General features: G+C 44.0%; 2 protein-coding genes across 3 annotated transcripts in view; one reads left to right on the forward strand and one right to left on the reverse strand.

The window, feature by feature from the left end:
- The window catches only part of NME7 (NME/NM23 family member 7), a 634,381-nt gene extending 634,062 nt beyond the window's left edge, over positions 1-319 (forward strand). For both annotated transcript variants that reach the window (XM_078658324.1, XM_078658323.1), the window contains exon 12: positions 24-319. In XM_078658324.1, coding sequence (XP_078514450.1) covers positions 24-56 — 33 coding nt within the window. In that variant the 3' untranslated portion in view covers positions 57-319. The remainder of the gene's footprint in view (positions 1-23) is intronic.
- Positions 129-16,707, reverse strand: part of ATP1B1 (ATPase Na+/K+ transporting subunit beta 1) — a 68,051-nt gene continuing 51,472 nt past the window's right edge. Inside the window, exon 6 of the mRNA XM_078658325.1 lies at positions 129-1,428. Within this exon, the coding sequence (XP_078514451.1) occupies positions 1,165-1,428 (264 nt within the window). The 3' untranslated portion in view covers positions 129-1,164. The remainder of the gene's footprint in view (positions 1,429-16,707) is intronic.

Consider the following 16,707-nt stretch of genomic DNA (forward strand, 5'->3'; position numbering starts at 1 on the left):
ATATACATTTTCTTCTTTTGCAGGTCCAGTACTTTTTCAAGATCCTTGACAATTAAAAACCTAAGACTTAACTGAAGTATGTTGCCATTTCCTTCTCAGTCGGGAGAATAACAGACAAACGAAAGGCCTTAACTGTGTTCATTCATTTATTGTCCAATGTCTTAACCTGACTGGAAACAAGAAAGAGCACGGTACTCCTGGCAAATATTACAGATGTTTGAACATTGAGTTTGCACACTAGACAACATTTAACGCCATCCTATGGGGTACTGCATTGCTTTTGTAAAGTTCAAAATAAAGATTTATTTTTAACAAGTGACTTTGGTTTTTTCATACATTACACTTTCTTGCAGAAAAAAATAAAAATTGTACAACTGCATAAATATAAAATTCTTCCACCATGAAAATGTTTAAAACATTCATAAAGACACAGCACCAGAGTGTGATGCCTCCAGGAACAAAATATATAAAGGAAAGCGATTAGCCCTATCACTGACATTCTGACTTAGACCTCAAACAACTTCGGAACATACAGAAGGACTAGGAGCAGAAATGTGATGCAAAAAGCGCAACCCGTCACCACTTGCATTTTAGTGAATCTAAAAGTAAAATATAAAGCCCCCCCTCCGGAAAGGAAACGAACAACACGGGAAAAGGGGCTGTGTGGAGTGTTAAAATATCAATTAGTGGGCTATAAACTTTAAAAGAGCAACAAAACAAAAAAAAATAAAGGTACCTTGCCAGTTTTATTCCCATTACTGAGTATTTACACCTTAGACTGCAATCCTTGAACTAAGTAGAAAACAGATACAATAAAACATGGCTTGAAAAAAATGACCGGAGTAAGCACCTATGGTACTGTACACTAAAACATAAAAATACACAAGGCAGCAATACTTGGGGGGCCGGCAACACTGCTTACTACAAGTCAGTCATGGAATCATAATTTACAGTAGAACTGGGCGTGTCCCAAGGCTCAAGTAATTTAGTTCTCTTTAATTTACAATAGAATAAATATTTGTTGCTATTGCTACACTTTAAATTTACATTCTAATCTAGTAAATGCAGGAAGCTAGTGTAAAGCATATAGATTAAGTGTAGGTCCCATACGTATGACAGTTTGTTCAAGACTAGTAGTTTATTTTAGGTGGGTTGTGCTTCTGATCAGCTCTTTATATCGAATTTCACATCAAAACGTCCCATAAAGCGGTCCTTGTCGTCGTAGCGAATGTTGTCGCCATACGCTTTGCATTCAATGCGTACTTCAGTGTTGCGGGTGATATTAGTAAACTGCACGGCCAAAAGGGGTTGAAGATATTTGGGCTGTAGAAGCACTCCATAGTATGGGTAGTACTGCAGAGGGAATCCGATGTAGTTCCCCATACCAAAGTATTCCACAATTCCAATTTTATCAGCATCTTCAGGTCTCTGATTAAAGAAAAAAACACACAATTGTTAATATTCCGTCAAGTACGTTTAATAGTTGTCAACTCACGGTCATAAACTTGTAGGCAACTCAAAAGGGTGCCGCATTTAAATAAGTATTTGAATTCACAACTTAATACACATAGTAAAATTCTGTGGTTTTTGCAGCCAAATTATATTGCTTAATAGACTACATGAGGACCATATGTCTCTTTAGGGAGTTATGATATGATGGGACAAAAGGAACACATAATATTGAATTTGCATTTCAGGAGAGAAGTAATAATTGATCCCAGGTAAGAGCATTGAACTTTGTCGGTCTGTTCTTGGTTACATATGCTGCCACACACGCAGGCATCAGAAGAGGCACTGGCGCTGGTTTAGTAGGTTATTAGCTCATTAGTCATGGACCACTCTCATAATGATATACCTAAATATTAGAAGCGCCACCTCCCTCTTGCATGCCTCACACAATTTACAATGCTTTAGACACGCACTGGCAAACTGATACAATTGTGCTAAGGCCAGGTTTTAAAGATAACCACTGGCAAGGTTAAGGATTCCTTTTAAATTAATGGTCTGTTATTGTATACCACATGGACAGCCTGAAAATCTGGCATGGATATGACCATCAAGAAGATTTGTATAGCACACAAGCATTTGACCCATTACCCTCCTCGTATTTCTATATGCAAAGGCTCTCCAGTGGTACCATCTTTCATCCCACTGTTCCAGAACATTAAATTACATTCTTGGACGTTTAAGGTAATCCACATGCAACAAATAAACACGCACTCACAGCTCAGCCCCTCGCCTCAATTTTCTCAACTTTTTACAGTTCAATGGACAAAAACGTCCAGCATTCTACACCTGCCAAAACAAACTCGAATTGGATCTAACGCTTAACCAAAACTCGTTCCAAAGTGTTATTTCACTTTCATTAGACTCCTAATGGCCCTGTCCTTTCCACTACAGGGCTACCCAAAAGAAGTGGGAAATTGATCCACTGCAAGGTAGCAATGTTTTGTATTTTTAGTTGGTCGTGTGGAGTTCTGTTCGGGCATGAATTTAACAAAAAAGTACTTACACTGTTTTCAAATCATGCTTTGCAGGAGTTTTAGTGGTCACTTCTTCAAGCAAGACAAGGATGGCTATTTATGCGAGGATTTATTTTCCTAAAAGTATTCCTTTAATAACTTGGCCTACAGTGTCAAACACCACACATTCTTTCAAGCAGGATTGGCAAATAGTTTGCAGATTTCAAACCCATCAGGCATATTTACAAAGAAATGACAGCACTGCAAGCAATTTAGCAGCGCGCGTCATTTATAAAAACACAGGGATGCACAATTTCACAGAATGACGCACCCCCTGTTTTTCGACTAGCGCCGCCAGTATAAAAACTGCCTAGCACCAACGCAGACACACTTGCGCCATGGTGCCTGTGTTGCAGGGATGATTGTTTATGTGCAGGAAGGCACACCTTCCTGCACATAAACAATCCTTAATTGGGATTTGCTCCTTCTGTGTGTGCTGTAGGATTCAGCTCACATAAAAGGAGCAAACAACGTGGAGAAATAAAAGTATTTCTCCTTACTGCGCATTCGAACGCCACCCTTTCAATGGTGTTCGTTTTTGCCGATGCGTCAGATTTACCATAGCTTTTAAATCTGGGTCAGTGTCAAAAGGCAAATGGTGTTGCGTGGGTTCGCCCACAGCAACACCCCTTGCACGCCCCTTTGAGGCAGAAAACTGCATCAATGGGTACGATATTTACAAGGCGGTGTTAGGCCATACAAAGTGTGTTAGTGCCACCTTGTAAACATGGAGAAGGGCATTGCGCGAACAGAGCATCGTAAGAAGTGACGCTCCGGTGGTGAAATTCCCTTGTAAATATGTCCCAGTGTGTGTGTAGCGGGGTAAATGTGGCGCGCTGGGAGACATGCGATACACAGGGCCTTTTCGTATAGTTATTAGAGTCGGAAAATGGCCTATAGAAGTCATTTCCTAGCAGCCAATGCCTGCACACCTGAGATTGCAACCACAAGAATCCACTAAAGTTCCAAAGTGCTTCTTTCACACTGACTGAAAAATACAGGATTGCTAGTTGGAAATGTCACTGAGGAATGTTCTCTCTATAGAACACCACTGCAGTATAATCGTTCAAAGCACTACTGCATCGTTACCCTAGTAAAGATCGATATACAGGGCCTCATGCACTATTATTCCATTCGCAAAAAGTGGTCACAAAATCGTGCAATGACTTTTTGCTACTGGAACAGAAATTTGCACACTGATCTATGTACAAATCAGTCGGTTCTGAAAAGCAGGTCGCAGAATGACCTACCTAATTAATATACATTAGGCAGGAACCACTGCGATTGGCCGCAATTGCAGGGATGGTGCTCTGTAAGGGTCAGCAGACCACTATGTCTGTGTTTGCATTTAAATAAAGATTTTTTTATTTCATTTAAATGCAGTCCGTTTTCTGTAAAGGAAACGGAACTGCTTAAATAATATATATATTTTTTAACGTTTCACTGAGTTGGCAGTGGTCCCGTGGTCGGCTGCCAACTCTCCCTGAAAGTTTTTTTCATGAATCAAAAAGAGAAATGGGTCCAAAGAGCTCCCCCAACCCCTTTGCTAATTAGATACCAATCTTTTTGAGGTATTGGTTTCTGATCAATTGTTTGCGACTGCCATTGCCATCACAAACGAATGATAAATTTCTCTCTGACTCAAACAGGGGGGGAACTTCTTTCACGCCCCCCTCAAATTGGCGATTCGGACAGGGTGGCAAAAGCCCTTTTACGAGTCAGAAGAATTTACCAACTCCTAAAAGGGCTTTTGTACATTTAAAAAAGAGCACTTTTACTATTGCAACCCCTGTGATTTTATAAATTGCATGGTTTGAGATCACAAAAGGGCTTGTGTATGAGGCCCCTAAGAAATCCATCACCAGCTTTGTCGGTCTTCTCAACATACTGCTCTTCTACCATCTATTAGAAACTCCAAGATAGTGAGACTGGCTTAGAATTTAGGCAAGTCATAGGTGCTAAGCCTGCTCCCTAAACCTCCCAATATTGCCAAAAGTGGCTTCATTTACTTATATCAGGTATCCACAATAGAATACCTGGCAGATGTAAGTTTTCTTGCCATTTTGGAACTGTATGCCACAACTGTGTAGAATTTGGCAGGAGTAAACCACACAGGAAGTTGGGAGTGGGAGGATCAAATCACGGTCTGCCTTGAAAGCTTGTGAACTACCACCCACAAAAACTTGAGTTTGGTGGCATCCATAAACTCCTCTCCAACCCTTTCCCACCCTAGGAATGGCTGGAGATTTACCCCAGTAAAGGGCTGGAGTAACTTACTTCTCAGGTGGGAAAGGCAGCTAGACACCCAAAAACTCCTAAGGGGTGTAGAGGAAGTGATTTCGCCACAGGAAAAAGGATTTCTCCATGGAGAGAATATATGGGGTGTGTGGGTGCATTTTGCCCGTATGTTGCCTTTCCTCGATGTAGAGGTGTACTGTTGTGTGGGTGTTGGGAGTTCCCATTCTGCTACCCAGGGTTATTGATGCAAAGCCATATCGACTGCTAACATTTGCACATATAGCTTAGCACCAAAAAATGACACTTCCTTGAATCCGACACAAAGGAGAAGAGTTTTGTTTTCTTCAAACACTGTCCAGCTTTGCATGTGTACATTAGAGCACACATACAAAGTAGGAAATGTTTTTTTTTTTTATTGAATTTTTTATTTATTGCCAGCAAGTCAGATTTTATACAGGCTTTCAGCAGAGAATAAATAGAAAAACGTAATACATTGCATATCATGTATTTGAAAAATAAGTATTGCAAGCATACATTGGCCTCAGGAGAATAAAACCAAACAATAGCGTATAGAGGATAACCGAAAAAGACAAAACATCAATTACCCCAATTCCCCCTCAATCCACCTTTCGACTGGCGCCCACATTTTCATACCACTTATCCTTTTTTTCTTGCCTTTCGTTCTATATATGGCATGTTCAACATAATACATAGCCAAGAGGCGAGCCCTCCACATGTGAAAGGATGGCGGATCTGGGCTAATCCAGTCTTGGGTAACACATGAGCGCAGAATTCCCATGAACTTAAAAATCCGATTTCTTTTCTCCACAGGTACTACAACAGGGGAGACTCCAATTAGTACAAGCTCCGGTGTTAATTCTACTGGCATACCAAGTATCAGAGCTAAAAAAGTTTGAATATCCGCTATAAATGCAGATAGTTGTGGACATAAAAAAAAACATGTGGACAGCATCTGCCGCATGCAGCCCGCATCTACTACATGATGTACCGACTGAGACTCCCCATTTAGAAATTTTGTCTGGTGTATAATATAGATCATACAACGCCATGTAGTGTTGCGCCCGACTTCTACCAGAAAAGAGAATAGAATTAGCCAGATATATAGACTCCTCGATCTTATTAGCATTAGAGCCCAGCTTCTCGCCCCATCTTAATTGCATGTAGGCTAAATCATCTGGAAGAAAAGAAAGCAATAAATTGTAAAAAAAAAGCCAATTTTTCTTTGATTAAAAAAGGAATCCATCATAGGGATCCGCTGTAACCCAGCAGATTCCTGAGGCGTTAGGGTATTAAGAAAACTGTGCACCTGAAGGTATTTAAAGTAATCAGTATTAGAGAGATTTAACTTTCTTTGGAGCTCTGAAAAAGATACAATATGGCTATTTAGCCATACATCACCCAGGTAACTAATACCCCGGTGACGCCAACTATCCATGATTGTGTCTCTAAAAACAGATGGGAAAATGGATTGAGACATAAGGGGGGTATATCTCGTGATTTTTGGAATACTAGCAATTCGCCTAATTGACTTCCAAGCCCGGAATGCTGATTTCAGGATCTTAAATTTTGTTTTTTTATGGTAGCTTGGCTCAACATGTTTTAAAAGACACCCCCGAGCTTCTACCCCTAGAGCGAATTCATAAATTGACAGGGAATACGCATCCAGGATCGGCGCCCGTTCGCCAATTATTAAGGGGGTTATGAATTGCAATACTGAAGCCAAATAGTAGGGAAAAAAAGTGTGGAATGCCCCAACCCCCCCTAACTTTTGGAAGTATCATTTTTCGATGAGCTCTCCGATGGTTTTTATATCCCCACAAAAATTTCCCTGACATCCTTTCCACTTGTTTAAAAAAAGTTAGGGGAAACTCAAGGGGAATGGTCCTGAAAAGGTAAAGAAATTTCGGGAGAATTGACATTTTCAGTACATTATTCCTCCCGTGCAAAGACAAATGCAAGTGGTCAATTCTCTCCAACATAGAATTAGCCTTTTCCAGAATAGGATTGAAATTTAGTTCTGGGATCAGTGACACTGGAGATGTGATCTTCACTCCTAGATAGGTTGCAACAGGGACTATATTAGAAAGAACGGGATGATTCTGACCAACTACTAAAATGTGTGTTTTAGACATGTTTAATTTGTAGCCCGAAAAGGCTCCAAACTGTTTGGCCAATTCTTCTATCTTTGGGATGGCTTTTACAATGTCCGAGGTGGTAACCACCACGTCATCCGCGTATGCCAGTGCCCTATAGGGGGGTACCTGCCACCACTACTGGTATAATGTCCTCCGTATAATTCAATTCATTAAGGAAGATGTCTATATAAATAGCAAAGAGGAGCGGGGATACCGGACAGCCTTGTCTTGTACCTCAATGGATAGAAAATAAGGTGGATTTATCCGCCCCTATTTTAATACACGAGGTAGGTGTTTTATACAAGGCTTTTAAGGCCAATCTCATAACGGGACCGAATCCTTTAAAATACAGTACATCCCACAGATAGTGCCAGGCCACCCTGTCGAATGCCTTCTCGGCATCCAACAGGGTGACCCCGATAGTTGTATTCGTGCCCTCCGCCCAATCCAGCAACGCGATAATTCTCCGAACATGGTCGGCAGTGTCACGTTTGGGAATAAACCCGTGTTGCCATCTTGATACTATGCTAGAGATTACTGAAGAGATGCGTGACGCTAAAATTTTTGAAAACACTTTACTATCAGCATTGATAAGTGAGATCGGGCGGTAAGATGCCGGATTAAGGGGGGGTTTATCCTTTTTGATAAATGCCATTATTGTTGATTGCCCCCAAGAAGGTGGGGCCTGCCCTTTCTGGGCTTCCAGAAAAGTAGTCAATAAATCAGGTTTTAAAAGATTTCTGAACATCCTAAAAAACTCCCGCGGGATACAGTCAGGTCCCATTGCTTTACCAATTGGGAGAGATAATAGGGCGGTCTCTATTTCCTCCCAAGTAATATTGGAATCTAAAATCTGAGACTGCTCAGTGGATAATTTAGAGACATTATCGCAGGTGATGAAGTTCAAAAAAGATTCACTAGAATAATCCAGGGCTTCCTGCTCATATAGCTTAGAATAGAATTGTCGAAAGACTTCCAGAATCGCCTCAGCTTTAGTATATATTAGTCCTGCCTCATCCTGAATGGCTTCAATACCATTTGACGCCATTCTTTGCCTGGTCTTTTTTGCCAGAATCCTGCCAGAGTTCTCTCCCATTTCATAAATCTGGGTTCTGAAAATTGCCGCCTGTTCTGCCAGTTTTGTTGCAAATATTTCAAGGAGCCTTGCTTTATGAATAGCAAGAGTAGTCTTGATAGGTTCTGTATTTTGAGCTAAAGAAATAGCCAAGGCCAGCTTCTCCTCCCACTCCTGTACTGCTCTATATTAAGACTCCATTTTATTCCGTATACCTTTCTGCTTTTTAATCGTATAAGCTAATGTCTCTCCGCGCACCCCTGCCTTAACAGTATCCCATACTATTTGGGAGGATGCACTTCCTCTATTGAATTCAAAGAACTCACTTATCCATTTCCCCATGTATTAAATATAAGTTGGGTCGGCCAATAGTTTCCGATCAAAAGACCAAGATATAGACTTCGCAGCAGTGCCAGCCTCTATTTTCACCTCTATTAATATTGGGTTATGGTCCGAAATTATACGAGGAAAAATTTCATACAAAGTGTGATTAATGAGTGGAGTGGTTATAAAAAAAGAATCCAGCCGCACCAACTTTTGATGAGGCGCTGAGAAAAAAGTAAATCCAGGTATGGCGGGATTTGTAACATATCCAACATCGGAGAGCCCAAATTCTAAAACTAAGCCTCTTAGTGCCTTATAAGTCTTTTTCCTAAGGCCAGAGTATGATGAGTTACTACGAATATCCAACCCCCCTCCTAAATGGATATTAAGGTCCCCACACAATATTATAGAAGGTGGCCATTGAACTAATTCTAAACTCAAAAAATTCAGAATATCTGGGTCATCTGAGTTGGAAGCATAGATTGAGCAGATTGTCCAGGCTTTATTGTCAATGTTAATCTCTAGAATCAACCATCTACCAAGTTGATCAGCCTTAATACGCTTAAGATGACCAAGCCCTCTGCTTATAAGTATTGCCACCCCTTTAGTTGTAGTACCTTGGCGAGTACATCCTAATAGATGCATGCCAAGATCTTTAAAAAGGTGTCTATCAGTCCAGGGGAGATGTGTCTCTTGCAAACACAATACATCTATACGCATACTCTGTATCATTTGAGCACATAGCAGCCTTTTCCTTCTGTTATTGAGGCCACATATATTCCATGAACAAATTCTAAGTTCTCAGCATGATGTTAATCTAGAATATAAGGCTGGCAGGACAACCCATCTATATTGTTTCTGTCCCACACCCCTTGTGTGACTCCAAGTTCACAGATTGAGCCATTCCTGATTGTGTTCATCCTCCATTTAATATTAGTCTTCATATTCAATTGATAAATCATATCGTGAAGCAAATTATTCTCAGTAATACCACAATTCAAAATCTTTTCCGGACTATGCTTGCCCCCCGCAATCCCCCTCCCTTCAACCCCTCCACCCGCTCCACCCCCCTCCCAACACCCCAACCCTCCCCACAATCGGGCAAAGGGACTGTGAGGTCCCCCAAATCGATGATGTGAGAAGCAACTTGTGTCTCGGGACTCCCTCTCCTATAAGATGACCAATTATTGTATATGTATATGTCTTTAAACCATTGACAATGAGTGAGAAAAAAATGATGAAAGAACAAAAGAAAGTCGGTCCAATATGAGAAATCACAGTCAATACCATCAGTATTATCAAAGTCTATTATCGGAAGACTCATCCATTAGTACAACTACTAGAATCCCCCCGCAAAGTCATCCTAAAGAGAAGAGAGAAAAAAAAAGGGAAAAAAAAAAAGAAATAAACCAGACCTCAAAAAGAGCTTAACAGATCTTTCGCAGCTCCCTCTGTGGTGAGAAAGTATGATCTTTCTTTGAATATTACTTTCAGCTTAGAGGGATTGAGAAGAAAAGCCTGGGCACCCTTCGCCTGGAAAGCAGGAATCAGTTGGCGAAATTGCCATCTCTGTTGTACTGTAGCGTGACAGTAATCTGGGCGGACAAAGAAGTCCAGGCCCTTCCCCCTACGTTTCTTATCTGGTCTAGCTAGATCGTATAAAGCCTCCCTAGACAAAAAATTATTCAGACAGATCAATATTGCTCTGGGCTTAGTATTTGATTGATTTTTGTTATTTTTTGAAAGGGAAATCTGTGAGCTCTTTGAAGTTCCATCTCCCACTTCCACTGGATGAGTTCTGGAAAGGCTTCTGAAAAAAGCTCAATAACAAATTGTCTGATGTTCGCCCCCTCACTCCCTTCAGGAATGCCTAGAATTCGTAGGTTATTCCTCCGTGAACGATTTTCAAGATCCACCAGCTTCCAGTTGATCTCCTCTCTTAATCCCTCTAATGATGATATCTGTGTTTTTTGCTGAGTCATAGAGTCCTCAATTGCTGATATCCGGACTTCTGCCTCACCCACTCTAGCAGAGACCTCATTACAGGTTTTTCCCACTCGGCGTAAGTTATTCTGTAGTCGACGTACCGCACCCTGAGTACGTAGATTCTCCGCTCTTGTTTCTTCCCGATGTTGTAACATCACTTGATATAGGGTATTTAGCGTGATTTCAGGAATTGGTGATCCCTCAGTGCCGTTTACTGGAGGAGTAGATGAATATACAGTGCTAGCACCCTGCATGGCAAGTACAGTGTTCTCATCAGATTCCCAATCCGGTCTTTCAGGAGATTTATCTATATCACTCTCAGAGTCATGTATCGAGGTATTCAGGCTCTTATTGCTCTCATCGTCCGTCCACTCGCACTCCTTCTCCACCCCTTCATCCAAGCTTCCAGTTTCTAGAGCTGTGGATAAGTCTGACATTGAGTAAAATTGACCTGCAGAGTCAATAGAATCCACATCCTCCAAAAGATTGGAAGGCTCCAAAACCTCTTGTAGACTCTTCTCCGGAGTCACCCCATTTGGTTGTATGTATGATTGTTCAGCCAGAGCAGGGGGGTTATGGGTTATTATGTTTTGCTGTGTCACCAAAGGGGTACTTTCGAGCTCTCCCTGTAGCTGAATATTCAAAAAGCTGGGTTCTCCCGCTGCGGTAATCCGAACAGTGCCAGAATTTGTAAATTCGCTGTTGGACCCCCCCCCCCCCCCAATTGCGCATTAGCATTAGTGGGAACGGCATCATTGACTTGTATTTGCTGATGTGCGGGGGGTAGATCGTCACTTTTCCCAGCTTTGTCATCCTTATCTTTATCTTTAGATGTGTTAGGGGTCTTTTTTGAAAACATCGTGGGAATTTTCGGTACAGCACCAGCCCCTGCACTACATATCCCAGAATGCACCAATGGTGCAATCTCATGAATGGGTTCTATAGCTTTCAATGGAGGGTTCGAAACAGTATCTGAATCAACTGTTGTTTTGGCAATAGTTTTTTTAGACTTACTTGCCGTTAGGGCTAGAGCAGCGCTTCCGTTTAGCGCTGAGTCTTGTGTTGCCGCTGTTGCTGCACGCCTTTTTGGCTTTGGTGGTTTGGGCGCCATCCTCGCTCGAGCGCTCCTCAGTTCTCTCCTCCCCTGATGCCGCTGCTGCCCGTCAGCAAAAGTGAGGCTGCAGGTTTTCGAGGGGAGAGAAGGCTGGCCTCTGTTCCGCCCTCTCCGTTCCCAAAACCAGCTCCGCTCGGCGATCCCTCCAACAGCCGCCGGAGACCTACGCCACACCAACCGTAGGTTACGCTGGAAGCAGCTCCACAGGTCGAGTCGCATCACCGCCAGCACCAACACCGCACATCGGGAACCACAGAGGACAATTACCAGGACCTGCTAATCCGCTAATCCGCAAAGAGTCTTGGTGGATAGAAAAAATCCGCAGCGGGATCTGTACGTGTCCGCATTCAATCTAAGGAGCGGAGAGTGCCGAGACCGCTACACTGCTGCTCACTCGGACGCTGATGCGTCCGCCATCTTGCAAGTAGGAAATGTTTAAAAGTAACTTGAAGCATGGTATTTTGTACTGGAAGAGAAATCTTTCTGTACAAAAAAAAATAGGCAAGACTCTCACAGACACCTTTGCAAAGGCATGTGCGAGGTGCTTCAGAAGATAGGTGCGGAATCATATATTCAGTGATAGCATCTTTACGGAGATTTGCAGTGTGCAGAAATGTCCTCTCAGTCTCTCCAGGCTCCACAGCTAATGACACAAGACAGGGCCCTGAAGGGGCTGAAGCACAATCCATCTAGTGAGGTTTAAAATCAAGGCAATCTGTAGGTGGATGGTTGGATTGGCATCTGCGAGGGCATACTTCAGTTACACCCCAGCTCGCAGGCACAATATTATTTAGCAGATATGCTGCTCATGCCTCGGGTAGCCATCATATCAGATGCAACGGAGTTGTCGAGGTACTTATCGATGCATCCATGTGCCCATTCAGGATCCACACAGCAGTAAGGGCGGGATCTAAAACCCTGTGCCAGCTTTGCACTGAGCTGTCCCGCTAGCCCGATCATAAACTGGGAGAGGGCTCGAGGTAGGTCTTGGTCTGGTTTATTCTGCCCGGCTTCTTTGTCTGGCTCCCCGTTACAGCATGGGATTCCTGCCTCGCTGATGCATTGGGAGAGAGATCCCAATGCAGAGGGACCTAGTAGTAAGCAATAATTTCCACTGTTGCTCAGTGCGTTGTGTGAACGGGACTGAATGTATGACTGAGATAAGGAGTGCAAGAGAGAACTGAGTGATTGTGTATGTTAGGCTTGGGAGGCTGTTTGTGACACGGGGGTGTATGTTGGCATCAATTCCAAAACTCATACATTGTAGGTCATTCTTGGCATAAGCTTTCAAAATGCTGGCCCTGGCACACTTTTGGGGGGAAAAATAGGCCAACTCCTGGGGAATATCAGACTTCGACATACCATGAAACTACTTAAACATGTCATGAGTGCGGTTAGTATCCAGTTGATTTCAAATGGTTTTCCAGCTAAATTGTTTATGCTTTGACTTGGGTCAATAGTGCAGCCGAGGCGCCTGCAATGAAGCCACATCCTTCAAGGGACCACTATTTGCACATGGCCTTTGTATATCTGAGAGGCAGGCAGTCAGTCTAAGCAAATTTAAGAAGCATTTTATCTAATTCGGCATTTAAGCCACTAATGTCGCAGTCTCTGTAAGCACATAACCAGAGACAACCTTGTGAACCCTGGCTAAAGTTAGGTAGTAGATTTCTCAAAGGAACAAACGCAGTCATTGAGGAATACAACTTTAAGGTTACGTAGTACATTTCTCATGGGAACAGCCACTGATGAATAAAACTTTTGTTATATCAACAAATGTAAACAATGGCAAAGCCAATAGGTCTCATTATTTTATAAGTGATTGGTGAATTGGTGTGGATGAGTACATACAGTAGTGGCCCGTGGTGGGAGTGCTGCTGGCCGCTGACGTGGGGAGGGCAGGGTGGGGGTAGTAAACTACAGATTATGGCAGATTAGAGGTAAGTAAACATAAATAATTAAAACTAATTTGGTTGCATCGCCAAATGCGATGCAGCACGCGCAACAAAATTAGTTTAATTTATTTATATGTTTACTTACCTCTAATCGCCGTAATCCATACTTTACTACCCCCCACCCTGCCCCTCCCCCGCCAGCGCCCAGCAGCACTCCCACCACGGGCCGCTGCGGAGTACATGAATTTGAGAAGGAGTCATGGATCAAGGGGAAGTGAAGAACTCCATTGAAGAGTGACTAAACAGATTTTATAGAGACCAAGTAACCTCCTCCCTAAAAATGAACCGCCTCCCACCCAGATCAGGTCCTCTGTTGGAAAAGTCTCACATGGCTTGGTGAGGAGGGTTAACCTCCTTGCAGGTCTGTTGGAGTACATTTTGAGTGCACCCACAATTCCGTAGAGATGTGTCCCACCAATGAGCCAATTTTCGAGTGAACTTTAAGATTTAAGCCACCGGAGTACACAAACACAATCAGATGAAGAATACCACAAAGGATGCAAGGTGGCAATGCAGAAAGCACAATCAGGAACTTTCAACCTTCTACTCTTCCATCTCCAGATCCTGAAGGTCAATGGAAACTCTGAAAGCCTAGTAGGTAAAAATGTCAATGAGTGACTCAAATGACCGACAAGGAATTGCATAACGTGTCAAAGCCTGCCTGCTACCAAATTTCCCACTACAGACCTCCCTCTGTGTTTCTCAGCAGGTTCTCTAGTAATCTTGGCTCCATCACCCTACACCCTGTACCACAGTGACAACTTGGGTGCTTCTGGTTGGCAAAGAGGGGATCTCCCAGGAATTAAAAATGGGTATTGTAACGCTCTAGTGTTTCGCGGGTCTCGGCCGAGACCCGGAAACACTCACACAAAATGTATCACCTTCTGGCCAGGCGTGGCCAGAAGGCTATAAATAAATGGACGGAGGTTGCTCGTGGCTTCCGGTCCGACTGTGCAACCAAACGAGTGTGTAGTCAGTGTTTGTGTGCCTGTGCAGGTGCTTACCGGAATGCCCCCTGTGTAGGGACATCTCCACTCCCCTACACTGGCGACTGAGGGCGGTGAAAACGATCCGACGATCGTAGTGACCCTGGCGGTAGTTTGCGGTCTCCCTGGCTGCAGTGACGGTGGTGGTCCGGCTCAGCGTGGGAGCCATGGAGGCGGAAGGTCGGTCGGCGAGAGTACTAGGTACTGTTGTGCATTGCTGGCAGCAAACGACGTGTGGAGATCTGCAGGGAGGCCGGAGAGCGGTGGCACCGTGCGGCGTGAACGCGGTAGTCTTCTGCGAGTTGGGCCCGGCCGGCGGTTGGAGTTCTGCGTCCATGCGCAGTGATCGCGAGGCCTGCCCCAGCGCAAGGAGTCGCACGAAGAAGCACCGATCAAGCAGCGTGTTCGTTGCATGTTGAAAGGAATTTCCTGCGAGTGGTTTGAATGTCGACACCAGCAGGTGGACGTCTAGTGGGCATACTAATAAAGCACTGGTACATGCAAGAAAGAAAAAAAAGAATAAAAGAAGATAAAGAAAGAGGAAGAAGTATAGAGAAACAAAGCATATAGCCTCATTCTGTAACACATGGGAAGCTGAACATTTGTGGGACAGTGATAATAAGTACAGATGAGTAGTCACACGCTTAAGGCCTCCATAAAGGGTGTAGCACAACCAAAAGTAGCGGCGCATCGCAAACCAGTTGAACACAAGATACATAGAGTATATCTCAGACAGCAGCAAGGATGTCGGTGGCTCAGGATGGCGCAGCGGCAGGTGGGGCTCAACAAGTAGCAGCCCCGGCGCCAGGAGCAGGGCAGGCAGGATTGCAGGCTGTGGCTCTAGTAGCTCAACCATCACCACACTCCCAAATTAACCCGATACCACCATTCAGTGCGCTAATTGATCCAAGCACAGCGGCACCGAGATGGACAGTATGGCTGAGTAGGCTAAATAACTACTTCACAGCGACAAGGGAAAAAGACAATGAGGTAAAAAGATCCTTGCTACTGCATTTCGGGGGTGATTAACTCTACAAATTGTTCTCGCACCTACCGAATACCGGCGCAGCCACGGACTACAATGCTGCTGTTCAGGCGCTAAATGCACATTTTGACGCACAATTGAACCCCCATTATGAAAGATTCAAGTTCAGACAGTCCAGACAAAGGGAGGGGGAAACGATGGATGCTTATCATGCACGGCTAAGAGAACTTATAAGCACGTGTCCGGACGATGATCAAACGAAAGAGGTCACAGCTCAGTTGATTCAAGGATGTAAGAGCAAACACCTAAGAACACTGATACTAAGACAACCTCGCATAACGCTAGACGAGATCTTAATGTTAGCCAGGTCTCATGAATTGCGGATGCACGAGCCACGGCGATGGAAGCTGCCATGAACCCTTCAACAAGCACTGAAGTGACCGTGAAAACTGAAAGCGTGGATGCCGTGCGGAGCGGAAATCGAGGAGTAAGAGGAAGATGGCCGACAAGAACACAGCGACGTGCGCAATGTGGCTCATGCGGGTATGAAGAACACAACCAAGATGGCTGCCCTACACGTTGCAAGACGTGTGACAAATGCGCAGGTTTCAACCACTTTGCCAGCGTCTGCAGGGGTGGTGGAAGAGGAAGCTTCAGAGGACAAGGAACTGCAAGGAAGAAAGCACCGTCCAAAGCAGTTAGACAACTTGCCCTGGAAGAAGTACAGGACACACACCCGTTGAGCGGGAACAGAACGCCATCCCGCTACCCACAAAGACTGGATGACTCGTCGACGGAAGACAAAGAAGAATGTTACTACGTATCCTTTGTGAGTGAACTCAAAAGGAGGCGAAGGCCACAGCCAAAGTGCCAGATCCAGATTGATGGATCGACAGTCACAGGAGTCATAGATACTGGAGCCACGATCAATGTGATGGGCATTCAACACTACAAAGCGCTGCGACCAAGACCGAAAATTGTACCGTCGAAAGCTCGGATTCTCACGTATGGCAGCAAGACGCCGCTACCTCTGCGATGGAAAATTATTGTACAAGTAAAAGCCGAAGACCAGGAACTAACCACCACGTTTCATGTAATAGACAGGGAGGCGGACTTGTTGGTCGGCAGCCACACAGCTGAGGATCTTAAGCTGATTGCTTTCGCTAACGCTGCCAAAGCGCTACACACGGAAGAAATCCTTAAATTGTTCCCCACTTTATTTCAAGGTCTAGGAACCATCAAGAGGCCGCCGGTCAAACTCCACATTGACAAGGCAATACAACCAACAGCGTTGAGACACAGGAGAATTCTGTTCCATCTGAGGTCAGCAGTGGAAAAGGAATTGATGGTGCTGGAAGAACAGGGA

The sequence above is a fragment of the Lissotriton helveticus genome, chromosome 8 (genome assembly GCF_964261635.1).
Source record: "Lissotriton helveticus chromosome 8, aLisHel1.1, whole genome shotgun sequence".
NCBI lineage: Eukaryota > Metazoa > Chordata > Amphibia > Caudata > Salamandridae > Lissotriton > Lissotriton helveticus.